Genomic DNA, 27749 nt, shown 5'->3' on the forward strand with positions numbered 1-27749 from the left:
AAAAGTGATGCTGTCAAAAGTGGAATTGAATCTATTTGGGAAAGGCTTTTATTAGGTTTTTCTCCCTCCTTGATGCCTTCCCTCCAAGGAGGATTCAATGTGTAGGGAAACAAGAAATTTTTAAAATCGAATACCTTTTTATTTAAAATAATATACTTAAGCATCATTTGTCTTATTTTCAGTTTTCTATGATTTCTAATATGGAACAGAACTCTTGTTCTTTAAGAATTATATAATTAAATTTTTAAATTTTTTCAATTAGTGTATGTTTATGATACATAATAAATACATCCATCATGGGGATACAGTTAAAATTTCAAAGTGTCTCTTTTACATCATGGTGTCCTATAACATAGTTAGTGATCTTCAACATAGAAAAAATTACTCTCATCAAAAATTTCCAGACATCTTGATTACAAAAAGCCAAGTTAGAAATGAATAGAGAAAATTCATACACCCATAATAAAGTATTAATGCATTTTAAATTTCATGCCAAGTAATCTAGATACAGTAGTCCCCTTACAATCAGTTGTTAGGGAACAAGGACAACCCCGCCACACTCCATGGAGTTTATGATGGGTTAATTTCAATCCCATATTTATGACATGACTTAAAGACTTGACAGCAAAAAGGATCAATTAAATAATGATAGTTAACAATTTCTACAAAATATAACATAAAACCTACTATTAAAAGATCACTAACATATGATTTTCTCTATACATATGTAGAGAGGGGCATACTTGGACAGGGACAGTGCTGGAAATACAACTCTGGGCCTTGCACATGCTAGGCAAGTGCTGTTGCACTCAGCTACACATCAGCCCCCATAGTATAATTTTTTAAATTCTGTGGAGATACACTCCTTTGTTTGTTTGTTTGGGTTTTTTTGGTACCAGGGATCAAACTCAGGACCTTGAGTTTGCAAGGCAGGCAGCGGAAGCACTGAGCTAAATCCCCGGCCTCATAGAGATATATTCTTAATGACTAAAAGAGAACAGACTATAATATGGATAACAATTTTATCTTTCTGCTTTTCTGTATTCTCGTTTTTCTAAATTGAATGTTACTTTAAAAAGTTTTCGGAAAAAAAAAAAAAAAAGAAGTTTTGTTTTGGCGATACCGGGGATCAAACTCAGGATCTCGTATTTGCAAGGCAGGTGCAGCACCACTGAGCTAAATCCTGGCCCACTTTAAGAAGTTTTTTAAAAGTATTCATCTAAGGGCCAGGGATTTAGCTCAGTGGTATCGCAAAAAAAAAAAAAAAGTATTCATACAAAACAATTACGTAGAATATTCCAAGTATTCTACAATCTTTTAACATACTAAACTCTATATACTGGTCACCACATCAAAAAAAAGTCTGGGCCAGGGATCTAGCTCAGCTCTTGCCTCTCAAGCGCAAGGTCCCAAGCTTGACTCCCGGTACCAAAACCAAACCCCACCCCCCACCGCCCCAAAAAAAGTTTGAAGGAAGGCCAGAGATTTAGCTCAGTGACACAGCACTTGACTTGCAAGTGCAAGGTCCTCAGTTCGATCCCTGGTACCGGGAAAAAAAAAAGTCTGAAGGAATTACTATACTATACCTTTTGTGGTTGGGGGTCAAAAGTTCCAGCTACTTCCAGTATACATGGTATAAGCATGTAAAGTGCTACTTTATTCCCTCATTGTAGCAGTAAAAAGCAAACTGCCTCCATACTAACCTTTGGATAACAAAGCACAACATTTTTAAGCAGTGAAGTAGAAACCTAAATAAAATACTGAAGATCTACCTAGTGTTTTAAAAACAAATGAAAATGTAGAAATTAAGAAAAAAAAACCCACCAAAAAGAACCAAGATATTTTTATATTAAGAAAAATCTGGGGCTGGGGATTTAGCTCAGTGGTTCCGCCCGCCTGCCTCACAAACACAAGGTCCGGAGTTTGATCTCAGGTACAAAAAAAAAAAAAAAAGAACAATCTGTTTCCTGGAAGGTTCAGATAAAATAAACATGAAACACATGTAAAGAGCTGCATACAAAATTTCCTTAATTGTTCTTGTTATGAATGACTGACACTAAAGATAAAGCTACTTTCATAAACCTCCATGCATAAATCCTCATTTCTGGTTTTATATCTCTTAAGTATAAATGCAGAAATTACACTGAAGATTCTAAAAATACTAGGAAAAGCTTTGTAAGTTGATGATTTGTTGCAGTCCTTATTAGATTAGCTTAAGACATGTAGGAGAAGCAAAAATTGTAATTTTTGCTCATTAAAAAGATAAACTTTCGTTATTGTAAAGAAAAATGTTAATACTGTCATCTTAACTTAAAATTAAATGTTTAATCTACTGAAGTGCAGCTATTTTCTCTATGATGCACAAGTGTGCAGAGATAACACCCCACAAGTCTTCATAAAGATGGTAAGTTGTCTTCTTTTGAAAATTCTTAGCGTATGAACACTTCAGCTGTCAACAAGCAACATTTGTTGAACTAGGTCTCATTTTCCTTGCAATGTTATTACAAATTTAAATGCCTGAATTTAAAATCATTCCTTACCCACCCTTCCTTCCTCCATGAATTTCAAAACTAAGGTGACTTTTTAATCCCTGAAACCCAACTGCTCCTTAAAACGACTATTTTAGTCAATCTTTTTTTCATAAAGTTGTATTTTAATTGTGAAATATTTTGTGAATGCTTTTTGTACCTACTAAGTGACTTTTGCTTAATGACTAACGGAAAATAATCAGGCCTTCCCTGATTATAGTGAAAGTTAGAGAATACCTAAAATCAACCCATTTCTCAAAGAATTTCAAGCATTTTTTAAAGGCCAAGAGAAAAACCTGCTTCTGTATGTGAGATAACAGAGTAAGAGAGAAGAACCAAAAGGAGAAGTGAAAGGCTTGTACTAAATTTTGCTGATTCAATTTTTCTTCCTAAGCCAACATATTTTAATTTTTATTTATATCCTTGGCAGAAGGAGAACTCCTTCTAACATGTAGAATAGTATCATTTAGTAAAATGAAACTAAAAATTTCATTAAAAGGTGGGTAAAATATTCTTATAGCATCAATGAGGTATGATTAAAATATATACCAAGGCCAGGCACGGTAGTGCATGCCTATAATCCCAGCACTCAGGAGGCCGAGTTGGGAGGATCACCATGAGTTTAAGGCCAGCCTGGGCTGCATAGTGAGTTCAAGGCCAGCATGAACTACACAGTGAGACTCTGTCTCGAAAAACCTAAATAAACACAAACACAGAATGTTTAAAACTTTTTAAAATTACAGTAAGACTACTTTCCATTACTCCCCTAAAAATACTTCTCCCTCACTTTAAACATTATCTCATCATTCCTGCCACTTTCTGTAGCAGTTCTAGAAGTTCTGTTATAAGGATCTTTATGAGGTATGATAAAAAGTATAGTGAATGGTGCTGCCAAGTTCCATCCAATGGAAAGGCAAATTCATAAAAACATTAGTGTGCCCTCATCCTCCTTATGCACTGGATCTGGTGCCATACAACTGCTGCCTTTTCCCGAATGTCACAATGACCATGAAAGAAAAACACTATGGATCATGAGGGCATCCAAGAGAACACAATTAAGGATACTCATGTAAGAAAACTTCCAGAACTGTTTCAGAAAGTGACAATAATGATGAGGTAAGTGTGCTAGAAACAAGAGGGAGTATTTTGTGGAGGAGTAATGGACTTATGTCTTTTACTGTAATAGTTCAAAAAAATTTAAACAGTCATTATATTTCTTAATCACACCTTATGTATACGAGCTCTCTAATATCTTCTTTAGAGCATAGCATTTGGTTGAGGAAAATCATATGCCATAAGGGCAGTATAAGGACCAAAAGCTGAAAAGACAGGAGTACAAGGTGTTAAGCTTTCAATGCCTAGTGTTCCATTTTTGGAATACCCACAACACTGGAACACAATTTTTTTTCTTCAAAATTCTTGTTCCAATTTATCTAGGTTAATATACATGAATTCCATACAAAAGTTCAAAAAACTGCAATCTTTAGAATAATAGGTTGAAGTGCTAGCTAGAAAAAAAGCATACATTTCAGGACAACCATCACATCTAAGCACTGGTGATAAGTGTTCTTAAAATCCAAATCCTTATTAATTTGGCTAGAAATTATTAATAAACAAATGAGTCCCAAACACAATTCCTGAATGACTCCTCTTGAAAAACTACTCATAACTTCAACTGCCGTTTTCTTCCCAGGATCAAAATAGATCAAAAGTGCACTTTTTTCAAACAAATAAAAGGTAGTTAGATCATGCTGCCAGAATTCGTTAAAATAGAATTTAAAAAAATACTTCTAGTAAATAATCTAAGATAACATCTGCTTGCTAACTTCTCAAACCATAGAATACTTCAATGTGTCTGTGTATAGACTGCAGTGCTGAGAAATGAAAGGAAGGCCACGTGAACACGATACAAAAGCTCTACTACTGAGTCACATCCCCAGCCCCAAGAATACAGTTTATAAAATAGGAGAACTTTATTCCTCCTTAAAGGCACTAGGCACACCATGAACAAGCACAAGTTAAAATTACAGTTAATTCTTCAAGAGTTTTACTCTATTATAGGCTGGGTTTCATATATAAACATCAAATATTCCAGAATTAAGTTACTGTTAAAAGATAAAGTGATCAGGGCTGGGGATTTAGCTCAGTGGTTCCACTGCCTGCCTCTTAAGCGCAAGGTCCTGAGTTCGATCCCCCATACCAAAAACAAAACAAAAACAAAAACAAAAGATAAAGTGATCAGATCTTTAAAACCAACTTGCCAATTTTCAATAAAATGAAAATATAAAATTTCTCTGGATAAACCTAAGAAAACCTGTATCAAGAGAAGAAAAGCTCACTCAAGTTACTGAACACAATCTACAACCAAATCTCAGTTTTATCTTTTAGTTCCCTAGGTCAGCTGCAGTCCCCAGGGGCATTCTAATTTCTAAGACTTATGAACAAGGTTAGAGTGCAACAGCTGTTAAAAAGGAGACAGGGAGGCCTGGAATTTAGCTCAGTGGTGCCACCACCTACCTCGCAAGTGCAAGGTCCCAAGTTTGATCCCCGGTACCAAAAAAAAAAAAAGGAGACAGGGTCTTCTTGAAATAACTGTTTCCTAATAAAATGCAACTTTTCAATCCTTGTCTACCAAAGAAACATGCGATAACCTAAGAACACAAAAAAAGCCAGGCATGGTATGACACACCTGCAACCCCAGCACTCTCAGAGGTGGAGAAAGAGCATTACAAGTTCAAGCCCAGCCCAGGCAACTTTGAGTCTCTCTCTCAAGATGAAACAAAACAAAATTAAAAGGGCTGGGGATGTAGCTCAATGCAAAGCCTCTGGAATCAATACCCAGTACTCCCTCCCCTCACACACACAAAGAACACAAAGGAGAGGCTATGGCAGCAACATAGTTTAAAATGGAAAGAGCCGGGGATTTAGTTCAGTGGTTCCGCTGCCTGCCTCCCAAGCGCAAGGTCCAGAGTTTGATCCCCAGTTCCAAAAAAAAAAAAAAAAAAAAAAAAAAGGAGACAGCAGGCAGCCTGGAAATTGTCTTGTAGATGCCAAGAAATTCAATTCTCTTTTACCCATTTAAGAGACTTTTCTATCATTTCATCAATGTTTTCTCTATTATTCTAAGTGTATTTCATAAAATCAACTGTGTATACCACAGTTTTCTAGACACTAAGGATGTCTTCTAAGTGCCAAAAATATTAGGTACAAAATCACTAAGTGAGGTATTTACATGCCAAATGCTACAAGAATTTTACATGGTACTAACACTCAATGAGAATTCTAACAAGTCCAAAATTCATTATTTAAGTTTTAAAATAGAAAAGGATTTTAAAAGTGGTTTTTAGGTAATAATCACTAGCTAAAACTCAAGTTACCTCACATTCCATCCGCAGTAATGCACCAAGTAAAGGACCTCTCCACCTTCGACATCAGAATCTTTAATACTAGCTTCATACATTTTTTGATTTTTCCCTCGTCCATACCGCACTTGGACTTTCATGCCTGGAGGATAGCATTCAAACTCTTCCTCTTCATTGTTTTCATCATCTTCTTCATCCTCTTCCTCATCTTCTTCCTCCTCCTCCTCCTCTTCTACTTCTTCATCATCTTCATCTTCTTCTTTATTCGTTTCATCTCTTGAAAGGTTTAAAAAATTGTAGTTAATAAAAGATACTTCATAAGGTTTTCAGTTCCAAACCACATATACTGATAAAAATTGTGGCTGTGATTGTTCCGGGAACAGCAGGTTCCATGTGTATGAAATGCTCTGAGTTTCAGTTTAAGAGTAAAAACTAAAATTGTGTAAGATGACCATGGTTACAGAAAGATATATTTAAAGAAAAATGAAGACTCAAAAATAAGTGCATTAAAAGAAAATTTCCAACAGAAGAACTGAAGTGCTGAATAGGCAAGAAACTAGTAAGGTCGATTTTAACAATTTTCTCATGTTTTATTATGGAAATGTTTTACATCTCGGTTGACAAATTCATCATACTTCATTGGCATTTTCTGACTAGAAATTGTATTTGAACAAACATTTCCATTCTTAGGATACTGAGAACAAAAATATTTACCAGCAGATGACTAGTCTTAGTAACTACAAAACATGTTTCAACCACATTTTCAAATGTTACACTAACTGAAATATTACTTTAAGTTTTACAAGAATATTCTACTGTCACATCAATAGCACATCAAGTTTGTTATTCTATTCTTCTAAGTGTCACAATTTTTGCTCTCTTTTACAGTATACATGCTACAGGTTTTCTTCTGCAACTTTAAAGCTCCAAAAAATTAAGTATATGAGAGGCCAATTTCAAATACAAAAAACTAAAATACAAACTTTTCAAAAAAAGAGCATTACATCTATTTTGATCTTCTCAATACTATGTACCTTCTAAAATAGAGCATTCATATTCTTAATATTAACCACAAATTTGTATTAAGTTGGAGAAAATCTTCAATTATAAATCTTTCAATCACTACATTTATATAAATTTCAATATGAAATTTAAACTACATGTAGTGTTTTTATCTGCTTTCACAGTATTCTGTACTTATTACAACAGTTCTCTCAGAAGTATCCACTATGTGACAACTGAAAAATGAGTATCATAAAACAGCACCCCAAGACAGCTAAGTAATTAAGATTTAAAGTTAATGAATGTAATATTTATACAAAAGCTTTCCTTCACTGATAATTTAAGTTGCTTTACATTCTTCTATGTACTTTTTTCAGTGACAAAATATTTTATGTGTCACTTCTAATTACATAATTATATAGGCAACAAAAACAACTATAAATCATGTATCACTTTGAAGGTTTTTTTTGGTACCAGGGATCAAACTCAGGACCTTGAACTTGCAAGGCAGGCAGGCAGTGGCACCACTGAGCTAAATCTCTGGCCCACTTTGAAGCTTTTTTATTCCCCTTTCTCCATCTGTATATTGGGGCAAGTGGACTGGGAGGAACCCTAATGGCTTTGTCAATGAAGTCTGAGTTCAAAAGTGCCAAGTATATTAATTCTGTCTGAAATATATCATAAAGATTAAAAGATGCACAGGAACTATGCCTAAAAGATCACAGTCAAATGAGTACTTAAATAAGTACTTACTTAATTTAAGTAAAACTTAAATAAATCCAGCTATAATCAGATAAAATATGCTTTAACTCTGTTATTGAAAATACATTAACATTTCTATAATCATTTTTTTTCTCTTTTTTTGGTTTTCTGAGACAAGTTCTTGCTGTGTACTCTAGGCAGGCCTCAAACTCAAAATCCCCCTGCCTCAGTGCCCTGAGTGCTGGGATGAGAGGCATGTGCCACCACACCCAGGTTAAAGAAGTAATTTTTAATAAGGCTAACCTATTTATTTAAGAAATGACCAGAAATGGTGTTATGGATAATATACAGTTTTAAATAAACATTGTATTTATGGAAAATTAAGACAGCTGGACACAATACTACTTGTTCAAGTATTAAGACTAGATACACATCAGGAAGTAAAAAAAGTGTGTTCTGGTGGCCATAATGAGGAGATTTACCATGCACTTGAAAATCATGTCAAAAAGAAAGATAAAATAGTCTAAGCTGTAAACATTAAATTGTATCTTACATTATATAATACACTGAGTACAGCTGATAAATGCCAATAATATACAATCACACTATGTAGTAGCCAAGGCTAATTTTTATTTAACCTAGAATAAAAACCAAATACTCTTAAATAAAGCAAAGCCATCAAACAAGTAAATCTGTGTATTTAATGTCAACCTGAACACAAATCAACTAAAACTTTAACAATACACTGAAGTATACATCAAACAACATAATTACTAGCAATTAGCCTAAGAAGACTATTCCACTTTTTCCCTCAAAAGTAATGCACTAAACCAAATGGAACATAGGCCGCCAAGAAATCCTCTAAAATATATAAAGCATAACCAACATAGAGAATTTGAAAATTAACCTGTTACATATATTACATACATGCACATACATACATATATACACATATACATTTAAGTGAGTTATCTTTTAAAGACCAACATTTTGGGAAAACAAATCTGTTCCCCCAAAAAGGATTTTCTTCTAAACTGACAAATGTCAAATTGTCTCAGTTTGATTTTCCCTACAATAAAACAAAATTTTTAAATCTTCATTTTACTAAGTACCTACTATGAGCTAGGCACCAAACCAGGCACTTTACATATATTAAATTCTTTAATCTCTCATAACTAGAAAGACATTGAAAATTATTGGTTGTAGCCAATTACTCTTAAAGATAGTTTATATACTAGAAGAAAAGACACATATTAACTCTTTATAGTAATAATTCCATCTGCACTTAAAAAATAAAACTCAGAAATCAATTATAATAGCCCCCAATATCTGTGATTTTGCTTTCCCTGGTTTCAGTCACCCATGAGCAAAAACAGTCTGAAAATATTAAATGGAAAATTCCATCAATAAACAATTCATAAATTTTAAACTGTCCGCCACTGTGAGTAGTGTGATGTAATCTTGTACCATTCTGCTCCATCCTACTCAGAACGTGAATTATCTCTTTGTCCAGCACATCCACACTACATATGCTATGCTGTGTCCACCTACCAGTCACTTAGTTGCAATCTCAGTTTTCATACTGACTGTTATAGTAGCAGTGCTTCTGTTCAAGTAAGCCTTAATTTACTTACTAACGGATCCCTGGTGCAACAGTAGTGATGCAATGAGGCAGGACAGACTAACTCTGGCATCACTGCAGCACATATTAAAACACCCACACGAGTACAGTCATGTTGACATTTCAGTCAACAGCAGACTACACATACAACAATGATCCTGGAAGATTACATCACCTAGTGATGTTGTGGCAATTTCAGTTTGAGGAAATACACTCCATGATGTTCCAGACAACAATGAAATCACCTAAAGATGCATTTCTCAGAACACACGCCATGGGAAGAAGACACATGACTATATATAATATATGTAGGTTCAGTACTATCCTTGGTTTCTTGGTTATCCACTTGAAGGTTTGGCATGTGCTCCCAGAGTATAAGGGTTAATTATGCCCAACACACAATGCTTTTAAAGAATATCAAATTCAGGCATTCACATAAGAAAAAACTTTGTGTGGTATAAACATACAGTCATGTATTGCTTAACAAGGTTATATTCTAAGAAATGTGTCCCTAAGCAATTCTGTCATTGTGCAAACATCACCAAGTGTACTTTAGCATATTTACACAGGATAGCCTACTATATAACGAGGCTATATTACAATCTTATAGGACCACTGTTGATGCTGACATCATTATACAACCCATGACTATATTCATAAATATCCATAGTACACAAGAAGTCATATAGTTGAAGAATTAAAGCAAATAATAAAACCTAAAAAAATTATCCTATAAAATGAGAAGTACATACTTATCAAAGTGTCTTGCAGAGAAACATCTGGCTATTTATGATTTTTAGGTAAAACAATGAATGCTGACTTTCTTCTTAGTTGAAATAATCTCCAGTTAGAAGTGAGGAGTCATTCAAATGTACATTTATACACACAGAAATAGAACAAAGTATAATCAACATTTTTACCATATTCATCTAAATCCAATATTTTTTCTTACATATTTATTGCCAGCAAAGTTTCAGAAGTCTAATTTATCCAGAAATTTTGGGCAAAAAGTTGAATCTTTTCTAAGTTTCTTAATAGTTGAAATAAGTCTCCACATTAAAAAAAAAAAAACAAAGCCCTCAATAGGTGTAAGGTGTACTTCAAATATGTATTTATATACACAGAAATACGACAGCTATAATAAACAATTCTTAGTATATTAATCTGGGCCCACTTAAACTTTTTTCTTCCTTATTTGTACACTATAGCCAAATGTCAAAAAAATGCTAAAATGATACAAAAAATGGCCGTGCTTATTTAAAATGAACCACTAATACTGAAGACATTTGATTTTTAAACCTCAGAAATAAAATTAAATGACAAAGTTTATCTATAAATCCAGGGGCCCACTGACAGTGCAAAAATTACATTGTTAAATAATTCACCATTACAAATAACCAAAATATCCAAATCTTTTTTTTTTTTGGTACCAGGGATCGAACTCGGGTCCTTGCGCTTGCGCAGCAGGTGGCAAAACCACTAAGCTAAATCCCCTGTCCCACAAATAACCAAAATAAATAAATATAAGTATTACAAAGAACACAACAGTTGTGCCTTTTAAAAACCTAATTAGGATCTTTTCATTCTGTTTAAGAAATACATACAACTTTCAGAACCAACAGCCAACACATCATCTGTAAAACACTGAAGAAGGGTATTTTCCAAAGATTACATTCATTTTCTATCACTCACGAGACCTTAATGCAGGAAAAGTACTTTATTCTAGGTAAATTTTTTTTATAAATTTCCATGATGAGAGCAAGAATAGATCAAAACTATGATCTTTTTCTACACAATTGTTAGTAGGGTCTCTGAAGGAGGCAAACTCTATTTTCTCAATAAATGTAAAATACTCCATCACTCTATACTTTGTCAATCAAATTTAGATTCATGCATATATACATACAAAGTGCAAATTATTAAAATTCGTCTAGCTAAAATGCATCATAACCAAAAACAAATTTCTTACCCAGATTTTGCTTTTTCGTCGTCAGCTTCTACCTTTATGCTGAGGGATTCATCTATCCTACTTGTGTCATCATCTCCATCTTCTAGATTTTCATTTTCTTCTGTGTTCTTAATGTTAACTTCTCTTTCCTGATCAGACTGTGTAGGTACAGATTCTAATAAATTCCTTTTATTTCCCTAGAAAAAGATCAGAGGAACTAAACCAACAAAAGCAAAATTTTTCAACCTAAATCCATGATCTTAAACTGTTAACAACAGGAGGTAACAAACAATTCTAACCTGATAAAGTCACTAGTTAACACTTAAGACATTCATGTCATTCTTAAAACAACAGACAAAAATAGCTGTGAGACATCTTGGTTACTATCAAAATTATTCAAAAGTAGCAACAAAATTTACAAACAATAAAGTATAATTTATACAATAAACTAAATTTGGGATTCATAGAGAATGTGGAAAATATACCAAATGCAGCAAAAGACAATCAACAATATCTGATTTACCAGAGAGGGTTTAATATTTTCCTTTCTTTCAATTTCATCCTCAGAGGGCTTTTCTTCTTTTGGTATTATATTCCTCTCCTCTTCAATCTTTATTTCTTTAATCTCTGTTTCATTTTCTTCCTTAACTTTTACATTTTCACACTCCTTACATGGCTTGTTAACAACTTTCTCTGGCAATGCCATCTGAAATTCAATATTAGCTGACCTACAATACTCTTCAAAACCATATAAGTATCTGGAAACAGAAAAATTACATTTGGTAAAAACATTTCAAAAGAGTACTACAGAGTTTTTAAAATGTGCACTCATTTCTTTTATTTAAACTCTGTGATAAGAAACCACGTGAGGGGCCGGGGATTTAGCTCAGTGGTTCCAGCGCCTGCCTCCCAACCACAAAGTCCCGAGTTCGATCCCCAGTACCAAAAAAAAAAAGAACCCATGTGAACATTCTAATATATTGACTTAGTTGTTCTCAATATTTTCAACACAAATAGAACATTTTGTAGAAGAAAAAATTGCCTTAAAAAACTACTAAAACCAAGCGTGGTGGCACATGCTTGTAATCCCAGCACTCAGAAGACACGGGCGGGAGGATTGCCTGGTGTTCAAGGCCAGTCTGAACCACATAGTAAAGCCCTGTCTGGGAAAACAAAAGAACGAACAAACTCCCAGGTCTGGTACCATACACCTATAATCCCAGCAAACTGGGAGGCTGAGATAGGAGACTGCCAATTTCAAGTCCAGACAGGGCAATTTACCAACTTAACAAGACTCTGTTTCAAAATAAAAAACGGCCACAGGCCTCACAAGCACAAGGTCCCAAGTTTGATCCCCAGTACCAAAAAATAAAATAAAATAAAAAACAGCATTGAGGGTGAAGTTCTATGCAAAAGCCCTGGGTTCAATCTCCAGTACTCCGCAACAACAACAAACAACACTACTGAGAGTTAAAAAACAATGATAAACTTCAATACAATAAATGTAACTATTAGAAATATGAGTACTAGCATCTAATTCTTGAGCACTTCTTACATGTAAGGTCTTGGGTGCCTTAGAGTAAATCTCATTAATCAACAGAGTAGTAATCCTAGCCTCAACTATATAGCAAGATCTTGTCTCAAAAAAAAAAAATGTCTACAAAGAAGAGGAGGAGGATGACAAAGAGACAACAATAAAGAAGATGAAGAGGAGGAAAACAGTAATCCCAAGGGACAAATAGTACTCTCATTTTAAAAATGAAGAAACTAAGGCTTAAGAGAATAAATAAATGGTCAAAGGCCACAGACAATTAATGACTGGTAAAAGCAGGATTCAAACTTGGATGTATTTGACTTAATTTTTTTTTTAATTGGTGTTGAGAACTCAACTGATGGCTTCACAAATGCTAGGCAGTGTTCTACCACTGAGCTACATCTCCAGGCCTTTTTTAAATTTTGAGACAGGGTATCGCTAAATTACCCACCCTGGACTTGAACTTACAATCCTCCTGTCTCAGCCTACTGAGTAGCTGGGCTTATAGGCATGTGCCACCAAGACAAGACTATAACATTAGCTTTTTAATATCTAGGCAGTATTTCACAAATGTTCCTGGCCATAGAAATCTTTCTTCACAGTATATATCATAATCTAGTATGTACAGAATACACTAAAAAGTGCTGTTATAAGAGTGATGAGTAATATTTTGTTTCTTCTATGGTAACATAAAATAACCTCAAACAATAAATTCTATCCTGCTTTCCAGATAAAATGTAAGACATAGTTGTAGGGCCAAGGATTTGGCTCAGTGATTCTGCTGCCTGCCTCACAAGCGCAAGGTCCCAAGTTCAATCCCCGGTACCAAAAAAAAAAAAAAGATACCAAAATAAAACTTAGTTGTATCAAGTACACTTACTTTTTATAAGCACATTTAACATTGTATCCTGCAGCTGAATTCAAGACAGGGATTCCAAGGTCCTGGTAGACTTGTTTCCAAACAGCTCCACTTTCAATCTAATGGACAAAGTGAAGTAAAAATCCCCAAATTAAAAGATGGGAACATAGATTTTGACAGAGCATGTATATTATGTTTGTATTTTGTTTTTAGACTCAAAGAAATGAAAACTATCAAACTTGATGAATTTGGTTTAAAAATTTAAAAACTGAGTAGTCAAAAAAATTCCAAAGAACTAAAAATACAATATTGCACCATTAGAGTTTCAAATAAACCCAGCTGTATTAATATAAAAGTATCTAGGTTCTTAAATTTTATGAGACAAAAATTTAAAAGGCTTATAATTTCCAAAAAGCTTACAAGCTAATAAATCATAGTAGTTCTACTGAAATTAGTAAAACATTTTATTCTACAACATATTCGCGTATCATACATAATGGCAAGCTTAGTTATTTCCTAGATTCATTCAGCAAACATTTAATCTCTAGAGATTAAGAATAAGACAGATCCCTACACTCAAGAGACAATACAATCTAGAGAAACAACTTCCACCAGTATGATTGTACTGTGACTCAGATATGCCTTTCATGAAACTTTGACAAATTCAACAGTATTTGAGAAAGCTCACATTAAAAAAAAAAACTGGGCTGGAGATTTAGCTCAGTGGTTCCGGTGCCTGCCTCCCAAGTGCAAGGTCCCAAGTTCAATTCCTGGTAGCAAAAAAACCAAACCAAAAAACAAAACAAAACAAAACAAAAAAACTGTATTTAAAATTTAAAATTTCATCCAAGGAGGCAAGCTCTATGTTTCTGAACTATATTTTCCATTTTCTTTTCCTTTTATTGTTGTATTTCTATTAACAGACAATAATTTTACTGACAGCTGATACCTGAAAAAATATGCTGCCTGAAAAAACGTTTCATTTCTGATTGTAAGACTTACATTATCAAATCCTCCAAGTTTGTGCACAAGCCTGAATAACTTAAAAAGATTCAAATTTCGATATCCAAGTACAGGTCGTTTGTTAATAGGTGTACCTATTAAAAGAAAATAGAAAAAAAATTAGCACCCCACATTTTTTATATATATATATATATATGGGGTTGTTTGTTTTTTGGTGGTATCGGGGATCAAACTCAAGAGCCTTGCGCTTGCCAAGCAGGCACAGTGCCACTGAGTTAAATCCCAGCCCACCACATTGTATTTTTTACCTAAAATCCCAAAGAATAGAAATAATACCAATGAATATATATATATATATATATATATGTGTGTGTGTGTGTGTGTGTGTGTACAATGCAATATATATGAGAAAAGACGAACCTCTGTTAAAGACATGATATAAGCCCATGTCACCTTTTTAATATTTTTGCATACCAGATCTCTGAAACCTTACTCTATCTTCTTCCCTCTGGTGAGAGAGAATAACTACCAAGTAAATCAAAATAAAATGCCAACAAAAACAAAATTTTTAAAAATTAGAGAAAGAAGATTTGAGGGCCAGAGATGTAGCTCAGTGGCGCTGCGCCTGCCTGACAAGAGCAAGGTCCTGAGTTTAATTTTACCAGGGGGGAGGGAGATTAGAAAGAAAGTTTGGTTAAACTAAAAACAGTACCGAAATATTTAATGGGCAAATGCCTCGCAAGGAGAATAACCTTTATGATGCTTTCGTTTTATTTCAATAATTCACTACTACTCCAATGACTCTACAGTAAAGCTAAAGTTTTGTTTCATACTGACAGTAAAATGTGGGCAAGGACACGAAAGCAAACTGTTAAAAAGTTGGTAGAGAAGATAAGGTAGAAATAGGCTGCAATCTATAACTCTCTTCCAAAAAACATATGAGTCCCTTAATCATTTTATCACTGTTCTCTAACAGTAGGTCTTATTTTCTTCACTTTTTCATGTATTTTACACAAAAGCCTAAGAAAGACCACACTTTGTACATTCATACAAGTAACATAGAAATCAAAAACATTTTATGCTAAAGAATGAAGATATCCATATTGTGGTAGCCATTATCCTTTATGAGGACAAAGGAAGACATAGGGAGCCAATGTTTATCTGTATTACAAAGAGGGATTCAGAGAATGTTAATTCCCAGAGTACTGTGGCATTTCTAAATTTTAATCATTCATTTTGTCCTTCCTTTCCAGCTAGAAAATTTTCTGCCTCTCCTCTATTCTTTTTCTAGCCATCTTCCTAGTACAGGAAAATAGACTCTGATGAACTAAATCAAGACAGTAAGGGGGCCAGGGATTTAGCTCAGTGGTTCTACCACCTGCCTCGCAAGCACAAGGTCCCGAGTTCAAGCCCTGGTGCCAAAAATGAGTAAAGGCCAGTTACTGAGGGTATAGGTCATCATCATAAATTTTATAAGAGTAAAACCCTCTCTTCTTCCCTCAGTCTTTGCACTTCTTTCGCATATCCAATAAACTGGGCCAAAGCTCATCTTTTTCCTTCTGGCTCTCTATGGATGGTTTAATTCTATTACTATGTGTCTGGGTCATAAAAAGACTTAAGGCCCATATTAAGAGTGTGGTTTAAAAAAAAATAACAAAAAACCAGAATGTGGTCCCTCTGTCTCTGTCTCACACACACCCTAGGAATATTAAACTGACTTTGGAGGAGACTTCAGTAAGGGATTAGTATAGGTGTTAATAAGATGGGACTACAATTCCCATTCTGCTACTCTTTCATAATATAATAGCTCTTTGCCTGCCACAGACAGGTGGGAAGATTGACAGGACAAAAGCATTTATGTGTCCATGGAGATAATAGCTATTAAAACAACAACTTCTTCACTGTATTTACTATAACAGGTACTTTGCAATGTGTTTGAATATCAGCAATAAAAAAAACACAGTCCTGGGGCTGGGGATTTAGCTCAGTGGTTCCACCGCTTGCCTTGCAAGCACAAGGACCCAAGTTCAATCCCCGATACCTAAAAAAAAAAAAAAAAAAAAAAAAAAAAAAAGACACAGGCCTGATTACAGTGACACAAAGCTTAATAAGCTGAATTCTGATTTTTAAAACTTTTATCTCATTGAGGGCTGGGGATTTAGCTCAGTGGTTCCACCACCTGCCTTGCAAGCACAAAGACCTGAGTTCAATCTCCGGTACCAAAAAAAAAGAATATCTTTGAAGGCACCATTGGGACTTTATTACTTTGGTCAGTCAACTGTTCAGGTATATTCCAGCATTAATATAAAAGTTCATGTACAATTCATGTACAATTCTTAGATCGTCCAATTGATCTAGACTTTTAAATGAAGCACTATCTGGAGTTAGTAACCAAAATGAGTTCCCAGGAAAAAAAAAAGAGGGAAAAAAAAACTTTATCTCATTGAAATCTAAACTTTTAAAGATGAATAAGAAAATCACTCACCTCTATCTTCCATGAATTTGTACAACTGCTGAAGAAAGTTCTCTCTTTCTTCTGGAAATGGTTCTATTTCTTCCTAATTTTAATCACAAAAGATTGATTTCCTCAATTCAGCATTTTAGTAACACAAGCAGATTTCCTCCCAACAGTGAAGACTAATACTCAATGAAATATTTCTAGAGTGCATTTCCAAATAATTTCTTAATATTAAGCTGTTGAAAACCAGGTAAGTCTACACATTTTATGCTATATAAAAGAGTATGTCCTAAAAGATATCTCAATAGTTAGAATTCCAAACATAAATTCTCATAAGATTATTCATAAACTTTTTACTGTTATCAGAGATCTATTATTTAAATCAAGGTCACAGCCTACTCTCATTTACATTAAATAGGGTCAGGGTTTATTTAACATCAGAGTCTATTAATGATCTTCAAGGAACTATACAAGTAGGAGTCTCATTAGCTGTAACTACAAGAATTCTTCATTACAGGTAGCCCCACTGAATAAGTACTTCAAGCTTATGTAATCAGTAAGTGGGGAACAAACGTGATCTACAATACCTGAAGATTCAGACTTAGGGGAATCTTCAAGTAACAAAATAGTTCCCCGAATTATCAATTACAAGGGAAGGACTAGCTTCTTGCTGCTGTGGCCAAGGGCCGTGGCAGTAGGGAGCTGGTCTTGAGGCAACCTGCAAGGAGCAGGGCAGTAGGTAAGATTGAAGAACTCACCAATTCAATGACTTTCATCCATTCAATAAACATTCAATTAGCACCTGTAAGTGTACACTCTACACTAGGTGCCAAATCAAAAGAGGAAAAAAGGGAAAAAGAAAAGCTATGGGGCCTGTCATTAGAAAACAATTAGGAGTAACTGCAGACAAAATGATCCAAACTATATAGATAGGCTTTAAAGTTACTCTGGCTGACATATACATAGTTTTAATATTAAGAGGATATTCAACTTATATTCTCAATAAATCTAAACAGGTCATTTTTCAATTTGGAAAATAATGTCCCTAATGCCACAGTTCTAATGAAATTTGCCCTTTCATTTTAAAAGCTAATATAGCAAAGGAAGTGAAATTTTAAAATAAGAACTTGAACACACATTGATGAACAATCATTAGGTTGCTAGGTGAGCAGAAAATAATAAATGACAATCATTATTTGCTTATGGTAAATCTGTATTACTCAATTTATACAGCCCATATATGCTGGGTTTTGGTAAGAAGCCAGACATAAATCTAGAGAAATCTACTTGAGATATTATCATAAATGTTCCCATTATACAAAACTTGACTTAAATAAACTGCCAAACATACTCCTATTCCAAAAGTATAAGCTGAGGGTGGAGGGGGTGAGGGGAGGACAGGGGAATGGGAAAAAATAAAAACCAAGACACATCGTGTAAAAATACAAGTACCCAATGATAAATGTAAATGTACTGCATACCTAAAATGTACCAATAACAGGGGCCGGGGAGAGCCCAGTGGTTTCGCTGCCTGCTGCGCAAGCGCAAGGACCTGAGTTCGATCCCCGGTACCAAAAAAAAAAAAGTAACAACTAAAATGTACCAATAAAAGAATCTAAGGAAAAAACAAACAAACAAACAAAGTGTAATCTGTATTTAACTTCAAAAAATGCTAAAACCAGAGATCAGATTGCTTTTATAAAAACACCTGTTAAACTCAAGTCTAGCAACAAAAGGTTTGGTAGTATTTACTGATCTTCTTCTGTTACACATTATGCAGTATGGCAGACACTAGAAGCAAGAGAATACATACTCCCTCAGAGGAGCTATACATGAGTGTGGGAGAAAAACAATGCAGGCAATAAATCTAAATAAATATATGCAATACATGTATACACAGATGTAGACACATGACAAAAATATGTACAAAAAAGATACCAATTAACATTCCTGAATTTGACCCAGCTATTCCCCTGCTGGGTATCTTTCCCAAAGAATTAAAAGAATCATACCATAGCAATATATGTGCACCTATGTTTATAGCGGCACAGTTTGTAATAGCTAAAGCTTGGAAACAGCCCAAGTGCCTGCCCATCAATTGGAAACTGGATAAAGAAGATGTGGGTTTTTTTATAAAATGGAGTACTACTCAGCCATAAAGAACAAGAAACTAGAGACATTTATAGCTAAATGGATGCATATCGAGACCATACTCCTAAGTGAAATAAATAGGACACACGTGTAAATACCGAATAGTTTCTCTAGTGAGAAACTGAAAGAGTAAATAAGGATTAAAATGATTAAAATGAATAATTGATAATTTGAAATAGGAAAAGGTCCAAAGGTGTAGGGGTGGTGGGAAGGGAAGGGGAAAGGGAAGAAGGGAAAGGAAAAATTATGAGAAAAAAAAAAAAAAAAAGGAAACAAAATCTATGTAAATAGGGAAGGGTGGAGGGGGTGAAGGGTGCACAGGTAATGGGGGAAAAAATAAGAACCAAGATACATCATGTTCAGGTACAAGCACCCAATGATAAATGTAAACGTATTGCATACCTAAAATGTACCAATAAAAGAATTTTTTTAAAAAAATTCCTTGAGTATGGAGAGAAATGGTACACAGAAGGTTTACATTTACAGGGATGGCTCACTTAGGGACTTCTGAAGCAAGGATGGTAAAGGCAAAGGGTGCTGGCAGCAGGAAAGTATATAATTTTACATTACTACAGCATAAATGTCAAAGGATAAGTACCAAAAGAAGTGATGGGGGGTTGGGGGAGTCAGGGAGCAGACCAGAAAGGAGGTTCTATACTGAAGCTGAACTTTTTTTGTTTATTTGGTTTTTCAAACTCCCAGCAATCCTCCTGCCTCAGCCTCCCAAGTGCTGGGATAAAAGGCAAGTGCCACCACACCCAAGCTTAAAGCCTGACTTTTTTTTGTTCAGGTTTATATAAGGGACTTTAAACGTTTTTTTTTTCCTTTGTTCTCTTTATAATACCCCAGTAGTGAACCCAGTAGTGAACCTTTGCACAAAACTATCACCAGCCCGTTCTGTTTTGTTTTAATGTTGAGGCAGGCTCTCACCAAATACCTAAATTGGGAACCTGGGATTTAGCTCAGCAGTTCCGTGCCTGTCTGGCAAGCGCAAGGTCCTGAGTTCGATGCTCAGTACTCAAAAAAAAAAAATCACTAAGTTGCCCAGGCTGGGCTTAAATTTGAGATCCTCCTGCCTCATTCTCCAAGAGGGCTGGGATTGTAGGTCTGCATCAACACATGACTTTACCACTTTAAATAGAAAGAAGTCAGAGAAAAGACTAAAACAACAAATTTTTATACTACCCACTGTCACAGATCACTAACATTCTAAAATATTACTTGCTAACAATCCTGTTTCTCTAATAGTTTTCTATATTAAATTGTAAAATTTTATAACTTATGAAAACAATTACATACTGATAAGAAATTACATAATTTTCTAAACACATTGGCTAGAACTCACTTCATGATCAAAAATCATACCCATCATTATCTTATTCAGTAACTTTTTTTTTTTTTTTGGTACCGGGGATTGAACTCGGGTCCTTGCGCTTATGAGGCAGGTGGCGGAACCACTGAGCTAAATCCCCAGCCCATTGTTCAGTAATTTTTATGAAGCCACTCTGCAAACCATTAAAGAGACCTGTCAAGGCCAGACCTAAACACCAGTTAACAAAATCTGAAACTTTAGCTCCTTCATTCATATTATTTCATAAATGTTAACTGTTTGTATTATGATTATTTCAGATTGTCTGAATCAGATACTGGCTTTTATTTCTGATGTTTTTCTTTTAACACTAAATGGAAAATATATTTTACACTTTTCTAGGTATATGTAGATGTACACATCTCATGAGATAAAAGCTGTCATGTGTACATGGTGAAAATATGTTAATGTATTAAGTAAGCAATTCCTTAATAATGTGATAAACCAAAAGCACAGTAATATTAAGAAATATTATTGAATTAACAGGATAACTACACTTAATATTTTAATTTCATAAGACTATTTCTATTTTAAGACAAGAAAGTAAAACTTGACTATGATGATCATAAATTGAATTTTATTATTAAATATTTCTAATACTAAAAATATTTGTCTATTCACTTTATGCTATGTCCTAACCAGTTATTTATAATTTTAACAGACATTAACTGTTTTTATTTACCTCTTCTTCACTGCTATTCTCCTCCTTTTCTTTTTCATCATCTTCCTCCTCCTCTTCTTCCTCTGCTTCACTGCTAGAGCTATCTTCTTTCAATTCAGTCTTCCAATTAGCAGGAATAGTTCTACTTTTGTGAAATTCAAGTGCCTGATCAAAGGCTGGAAAGAGACCCAAAAGTATGTGAACTGGAGAAATCAAGACAATTAAATAGCCTAAAAAATATTAAACAAAAGCCCAGGTGAAGTGGCACATGCCTGCTTTTCCAGCCCTGGAGAAGCTGAGGCAGGAGGATTATTAAAAGTTAAATACCAGCCTGTACTACATATTATTAGCAAGACAGGGTCAGGGATTTAGCTCAGTGGTTCCGTTGCTTGCCTCGCAAGCATAAGGACCTGAGTTCGATCCCCGGTACCATAAAAAAAAAAAAAAAAATTAAATATCAGCAAGGCACTTTTTCAAAACTAAAGAAATAAAGAGCCGGCGATTTAGCTCAGTGGTGCCACCATCTGCCTTGCAAGTGCAAGGTCCCGAGTTTGATCCCCGTACCAAAAAATAAAATAAAATTGAAAATTTATTACACAAGATAAATCAAACTATTGTGCTGCTACCATTGCCACTGACTGTTTGCAATATTATAGACATTATGCTCTTTGTGCATGAAACAATTCATTTAGTCCTATCAATTCTATGCATTAGGTACCCATTTTACAAAGGGCAAGACTAATATCACAGGAAGGTTCAAATAAATAGAAAAGTAAGAGCAAATTTCTTCTTTCATACAGAAATTAGGCTTGTCTACTAAAAACAACTTTAACACAGGTACTCATTTAATATTTTATCCAACAATTACTAAACAGTATTATATACCAGGCACAGAGCCACCGTAATAAACATACAATACCAAAAAAAAGATCATAAATATATTCTCATTATTTTGGGTTAAATATTAATTAAAACTATATGAACAATTAATATCAACTAAAATTAGTTGGACATAATTATCCTCTTTTTAAAATAAATGAAAATAAACTATAAACTAAATCTTAATTATTCTGTAGCAATTTACATAGCATATTACTTGATTTAGTGGGTGAGGGCAAAAAGAGAATAATTTATCATGCCAAAAACAAAGTTACAAATGCATTATAGCATATTCTCCAATCAAATATTATAAATATGCCTATAACATACATCCCTTATGGCCAGGAATGTACTCATTAGTGAGAGATGACAAACTGCTATGATTCCTTTTTCTACCAACTCCTGAAACTAATATTTTACTGTCTAGGCAAAAACCAAAGTATCATTATTAGTTGATGGTACAGTTCTTTCCCACTTTTCCAGAGTACTGGCCCTAATTATAACTTTTTTTTAAAAAAGCCCATATGACAAGACACATGGGTTTCAAAAGTAAGAAAATCACACAGAACCAATATAACTTTAAGGACCTTTTTTTAAAAAAGCTTTTGTATAAACAAATGAAAATATAATTTTCAAAAACACTTCAGTTTTTTCATTGCAACTTACTCCAAGATTTTGCTTACCTTGTTTTAATACAGTATCAGGCTTTGGTACAGTGTCACTAGTAATTTCCTGGACATCTTTTCTTGGAACTGAAGTGCTACATTATTTAATAAAAAATATGAAAGATTAAGAATCCTGGAAACATGGAAATATTGACTATACAATGACAGTCATTGTACAAAAGGTTGCAAATCCTATATAAAATACTAGACAGGCTGTTAAAATATGTAACCATTAATGGGAGGATGTGGCCTTAAGAGATGATTTATAAAAACAAAGGAGTTTTCAAGTATCAAAGAGTCCTCTGCCTAAAAAGAACATTGAAAACAGTTTATAGCATCATAAAACTAAGAATGTTTGGATGGCAGAATGCATGAATTCAGTAAAAAAGAAGTTAATAAAAATCTGCCATGATCTTTGGATAATCAGAAATTTATTTAGTTTACAACTGGAAGAAAATGTAATCGTTTATAACATTCTTTTAATAACTATTTGAAAACTAGATTCTAGCTCACCAGCATATTTTTAAGATTTAAGTCCTTATATGAAATTTCCTGCTCATGAGGAGGGTTAGAGGAAAACAACTCAGATAGGTTCTATCATATTTTCCAATTTTAAACTACCAAATCATCAGCCGGGCATAGTGGCATATGCCTGTAATCCCAGTACTTGGGAGGTGAGGCAGAAGGATACCTGTGAGTTCAAGGCATGCAAAATGAAAAATAAATTACTTAAGGGCCGGGGATTTAGCTCAGTGGTTCCTCCGCCTGCCCTGCAAGCGCAAGAACTTGAGGTTAGATCCCTGGTACCAAAACAAACAAACAAAAAAAAATTGAAAAATAAATCACTTAACATGTAACCTGTAATAATCTATTTTAGGGCCAGGGATTTAGCTCAGTGGTTCTGCCCCCTGCCTTGCAAGCGCAAGGTCCCAAGTTCGATCCCCAATACCAAAAAATAATAATCATCATCATCATCATCATCATCTATTTTAATTGTCAGACAACTGAAAAAGACAAATATTATCCAGTAAATATCACTACAAGCATTAGGCATATGGAGAAATATTAGGCAGTATTAGTAAGACCATCAAGAATAAACCCTATAGAAATGTCATAAAGAATATCAATAAAGTATCAAGTACTAAAATATCAACTTTACCTCAACCAATCATCAGTTATCCTACAAGCAAATGTTGACAAATGAGACTATAATGACAGTCCAGTTTAGAAAAGAAGACCAAGAGGGCTAGGGATTTAGCTCAGTGGTTCTGTTGCCTGCCTCACAAGCGGAAGGTCCTGAGTTCGATTCCCAGTACCAAAGAAAATGAAAAAGACCAAAATGAATAAGAAAAGACCCTTTGAGATCACCACACTTAATGAGAATGTGAAAAACAGTTCTCTATGAAATATTCTGTGGGATGAAAAATAAAAATCTAAGGTCATTCAAAATAACTAATTGATTGTTTACCCTCTCCTAGCTTGAAAAAAGAGCATATACATTTATGGAGAAATTTTCCAAACCAAATGAATAATACTTACAATTTTCCATCTTTGAAAGATCGAACAAGAATGTTGTCTTTTTTCACAGCAATCTCATCACTACAATCAGGACAAACCACCTTGAAAAAAAAAGTGTGAAACTTGTAATTAGGCAGCTACTATTTAAATTCTTTTTTAAAATGGCTAAAGCCTGAAGTTTAAAAACCAGTTTCAGTTTGTGGGCAAATAGGCACACACGTGTGGGCACTAGGAAACTACACTGATATCCTAATCCTCCAGGCTCTCCAGATAATCCAAAGTGGTTTTGATAAAGGCATGGCTCTGAAAAGAGAGGCATGGCTAGGACTCGACTATGAACCAAGCTCTAGACAGAGAAAGAAAAAAGTAGAGCTACATCATGGCTAAGAAGTGGACAGGGGTTCCAGAGTCTGGTAGGCCATGTTAATTCTTAGAATAAACTAGAATCTTTACAGGAACAGTCTAAAGCAAGAATATGGAACAACACATTTGTCCATTAAGAAATTAAAGGAAAAGCAAGAATTAAAAGCTTTAGCTATGGCAGCCACTTGGGAGAGAGACAGTGGCTTGGACTTAAAATGGTGATAATGGTAAATTAAAGGAAAGAATTATAATTAGGGAAGTATGAAGATGAGATAGAAGAGGACACTCAGTTTTCTGCCTTGTGCACATGTCATTCAAGTGAAGAAAAACAAGGGAGAAAAGACTAAATTAGGGCATGATTGACAAGATAATAAAAGAAGTTGGAGATTATCTTTTGAGATGGCTAAAGCATATCCAAATTGAGACGGACAAATAAGTCTGGAGCTCAAAAACGGGTCAAAAATCATTCCCTGACCTAAGCACTGGAGATAAAGAATATAAACATGTATAGTACAATGATGATAAACAGACATCACCTTTAGACAACAGTACATAAGAGAGATGGCTTCTACTCCAAATCTGGACACTAAGATATAAATTTGAGTTCTAAAAACGGGGCAGGAAAGTCAAGGCCACTAATTTTTCTCTAAAGACCCAGAGGTTTTGCAAATTGCATATACGCTAGCTTTGGCGTCTCCTGACAGTGCTATATCAAAAAGTAAATGGGCTGGGGATTTAGCTCAGTGGTTTCACCGCCTGCGGCGCAAGCACAAGGACCCGAGTTCGATCCCCGGTACCCCCCCCAAAAAAAGTAGATTCATTCTTGAACTATGTCACAGAAAACATTTCTGTATTTTATCCTGTTCATCTATGTATGTTATTTATAGGTCCCAAAGGCATTTCACTGTTATCTCTGCAGCTGAGACTACAAGGAGAGGATAAGTTGCTAAAGAAAATATGGAGTTATATATTCTGAATGTTGAATTATAGCATTAAAACTGGGTTAGAAAGGCTGGGGATTTAACTCAGTGGTGCCACTGCCTGCCTTGCAAGTGCAAGGTCCCAAGTTCGACCCCCAGTACCCGTCCCCTCCAAAGAAACAGGTTTGAAGAGGAGAGCTTGGTGAAGAAAACTGAAAAGACCACATCAGTGACAGAAGCTAAGATTTTCTCCTCCTAAAAATGGGGGTAAGTACACTTCCCAGTCTCTCTTAGGATGATGCAGCACTGCTTATGCTATTTGAAAAAATGGCAGACTAATGTTTAAAAAAATAAACTTTAAAAAGGAAATTTTTACAAAGAATCTTAATGCTTAAAGAACAAAGAAATGAACACATACACTAACACTTAAAATTGTCATCTTATTCATTAACCCAAAATATGGCAAGTTACTTAACACTTCTAATTAATACTTTCTTTCCTTATCTCTAAATGGGAATAATAGAATACATTATATACCTACAAAGGGATAGCACCGTTCTTGTACATAATAGGTGTCCAATAAATCTTGGATAGATGGACACATAGGGAGGTACAGAAGTATAAGATATTTATATTTGTATTTATGTTAAAATAATTGCCATCATTATTTTCATTATATTATATAGGCTGAAATTTATTGGGTAATTTATTTTGTGTCAAACCCTGAACTAAGCACTAAGGATAAAGAATATAGGGGGATTTAGCTCAGTGGCACTGCACCTGCCACAAAAGCACAAGGTCCTGAGTTTGCTCCCCGGTACCAAAAAAAAAATAATACAAAACACATTCAGTGAAAAGAACAACAAAAACATCACATTATCTAACAGAAAGTAACAAGATGCTTCTACTCCATAACATATTATTTCTTTCTTTTTCCTTTGAGAAATACTTGAGATCAAGGTTGGTTTAGTTCACCAAAACTATAAATATACAAGTCTGTATACATTACAGATACAAATTTTCATACAAATACATATAAAAATAGAACCATGTATTTCAATCCTATTTCCAAGTCTTTGCAAGTGGTAGTGAACAGGAAAATAAGAGGATGAGAACAAAGGTTAGCAGATTTTCGACAAAACTTTTAAAAAATTAACCACAAGAACAGAGAATCTCTACTTCATTTAATTGATCAATCCTTGTAAAATATTTTGAACAATGCTCAGTAGCTAAAAAGTGCCATATTTAATATATATTTGTTAAATATGCTTAAGAAAACAAAAAATTTTATTCAATGGCATTAGAAGAAAATAAATTCTAAGGGAATTTGGTTAATTATTAATGGAAGTGAGAATATATCAGAACAAGGAATGATTTTGATCTATTCTGTCTTTTGATACAAAAACAAGAGAACAGTATATGCAATTTAAGTTTAATCAATGGATCTTTCTGGTAGTATATAAACTGGAGACAGGAACAATGTATCTGCAAAAGATGGGTTTCCCAGTTTTTGATACAAATAACCCATCAGGTAATATCAGAAGCTATAACAAAGCAAATACATCAACTTTTAGAAGATAAGAGTTCAAGCCACATGTGGTGGTGCACACCTATAATCCCAACATTCTGGAAAGGTGAGGGAGGAAGGTCACAAGTTCAAGCCCAGACTAAGCCACTTGGCAACTTAGGGAGATCCTGTCTCTAAATAAAAAGAAATTATTGTTGGGCCGGGGATTTAGCTCAGTGGTGCCACCGCCTGCCTCACAAACGCAAGGTCCCAAGCTAAATCCCCGGTACCAAAAAAAAGAAAGAAATTATTTTTAAAGACTAAGGATGTAACTCAAGTCAATCCTCAATACCGTAAAAGAAAACAAAAAGTTAAAACTTCAAGCCGATCCTAAAGAGATCCTGATTATTCATTTCAGTATCTTGTTTGAAATTTAAAACTTTCAACTTATCCAATTATACTTTAGCCAGAAAGAAATGTATTCTTACTACCACAAAAGTAAAATCTTAAGTAAAGCATATGACTAGTTACTAGCTGAACCTGCATTGTTTTAAGAATTGCAAATTATTTTGTTGTTTATCAAAAAAGATTGATTGGCCGGGGATTTAGCTCAGTGGCACCATACCTGCCCGGGAAACACAAGGTCCTGAGTTCAACCCTGATACCGGGCTTAAAAAAAAAAAAAAAAAAAAAGACTGGTTGAAAAGCAGCGTAATTAAGTCTGTAAAAAATATTAGTA

The 27749-nt window shown here is 34.4% G+C and overlaps 1 protein-coding gene across 4 annotated transcripts in view; it reads right to left on the reverse strand.

Annotated features, from left to right (window-relative positions):
• Positions 1-27749, reverse strand: part of Arid4b (AT-rich interaction domain 4B) — a 138245-nt gene that overhangs the window by 32387 nt on the left and 78109 nt on the right. For 3 of the 4 annotated variants that reach the window (XR_002398253.2, XM_004854626.4, XM_021266390.2), the window contains exons 9-17: positions 24242-24321; positions 22721-22797; positions 21180-21334; positions 17005-17077; positions 14559-14653; positions 13578-13675; positions 11687-11921; positions 11185-11360; positions 5906-6166 (exon numbers count right to left, since the gene is read on the reverse strand). Coding sequence is in view for 3 of the 4 variants with exons in the window: in XM_004854626.4 (XP_004854683.1) it covers positions 5906-6166; positions 11185-11360; positions 11687-11921; positions 13578-13675; positions 14559-14653; positions 17005-17077; positions 21180-21334; positions 22721-22797; positions 24242-24321 (1250 nt within the window). In the remaining variant the exon portion in view is untranslated. The remainder of the gene's footprint in view (positions 1-5905; positions 6167-11184; positions 11361-11686; positions 11922-13577; positions 13676-14558; positions 14654-17004; positions 17078-21179; positions 21335-22720; positions 22798-24241; positions 24322-27749) is intronic. The other variant, XM_004854627.4, reaches the window with a different exon arrangement.

Source organism: Heterocephalus glaber, unplaced genomic scaffold, assembly GCF_053883595.1.
Source record: "Heterocephalus glaber isolate CG9 unplaced genomic scaffold, H.glaber_assembly_v1.0 deba00001472, whole genome shotgun sequence".
NCBI lineage: Eukaryota > Metazoa > Chordata > Mammalia > Rodentia > Bathyergidae > Heterocephalus > Heterocephalus glaber.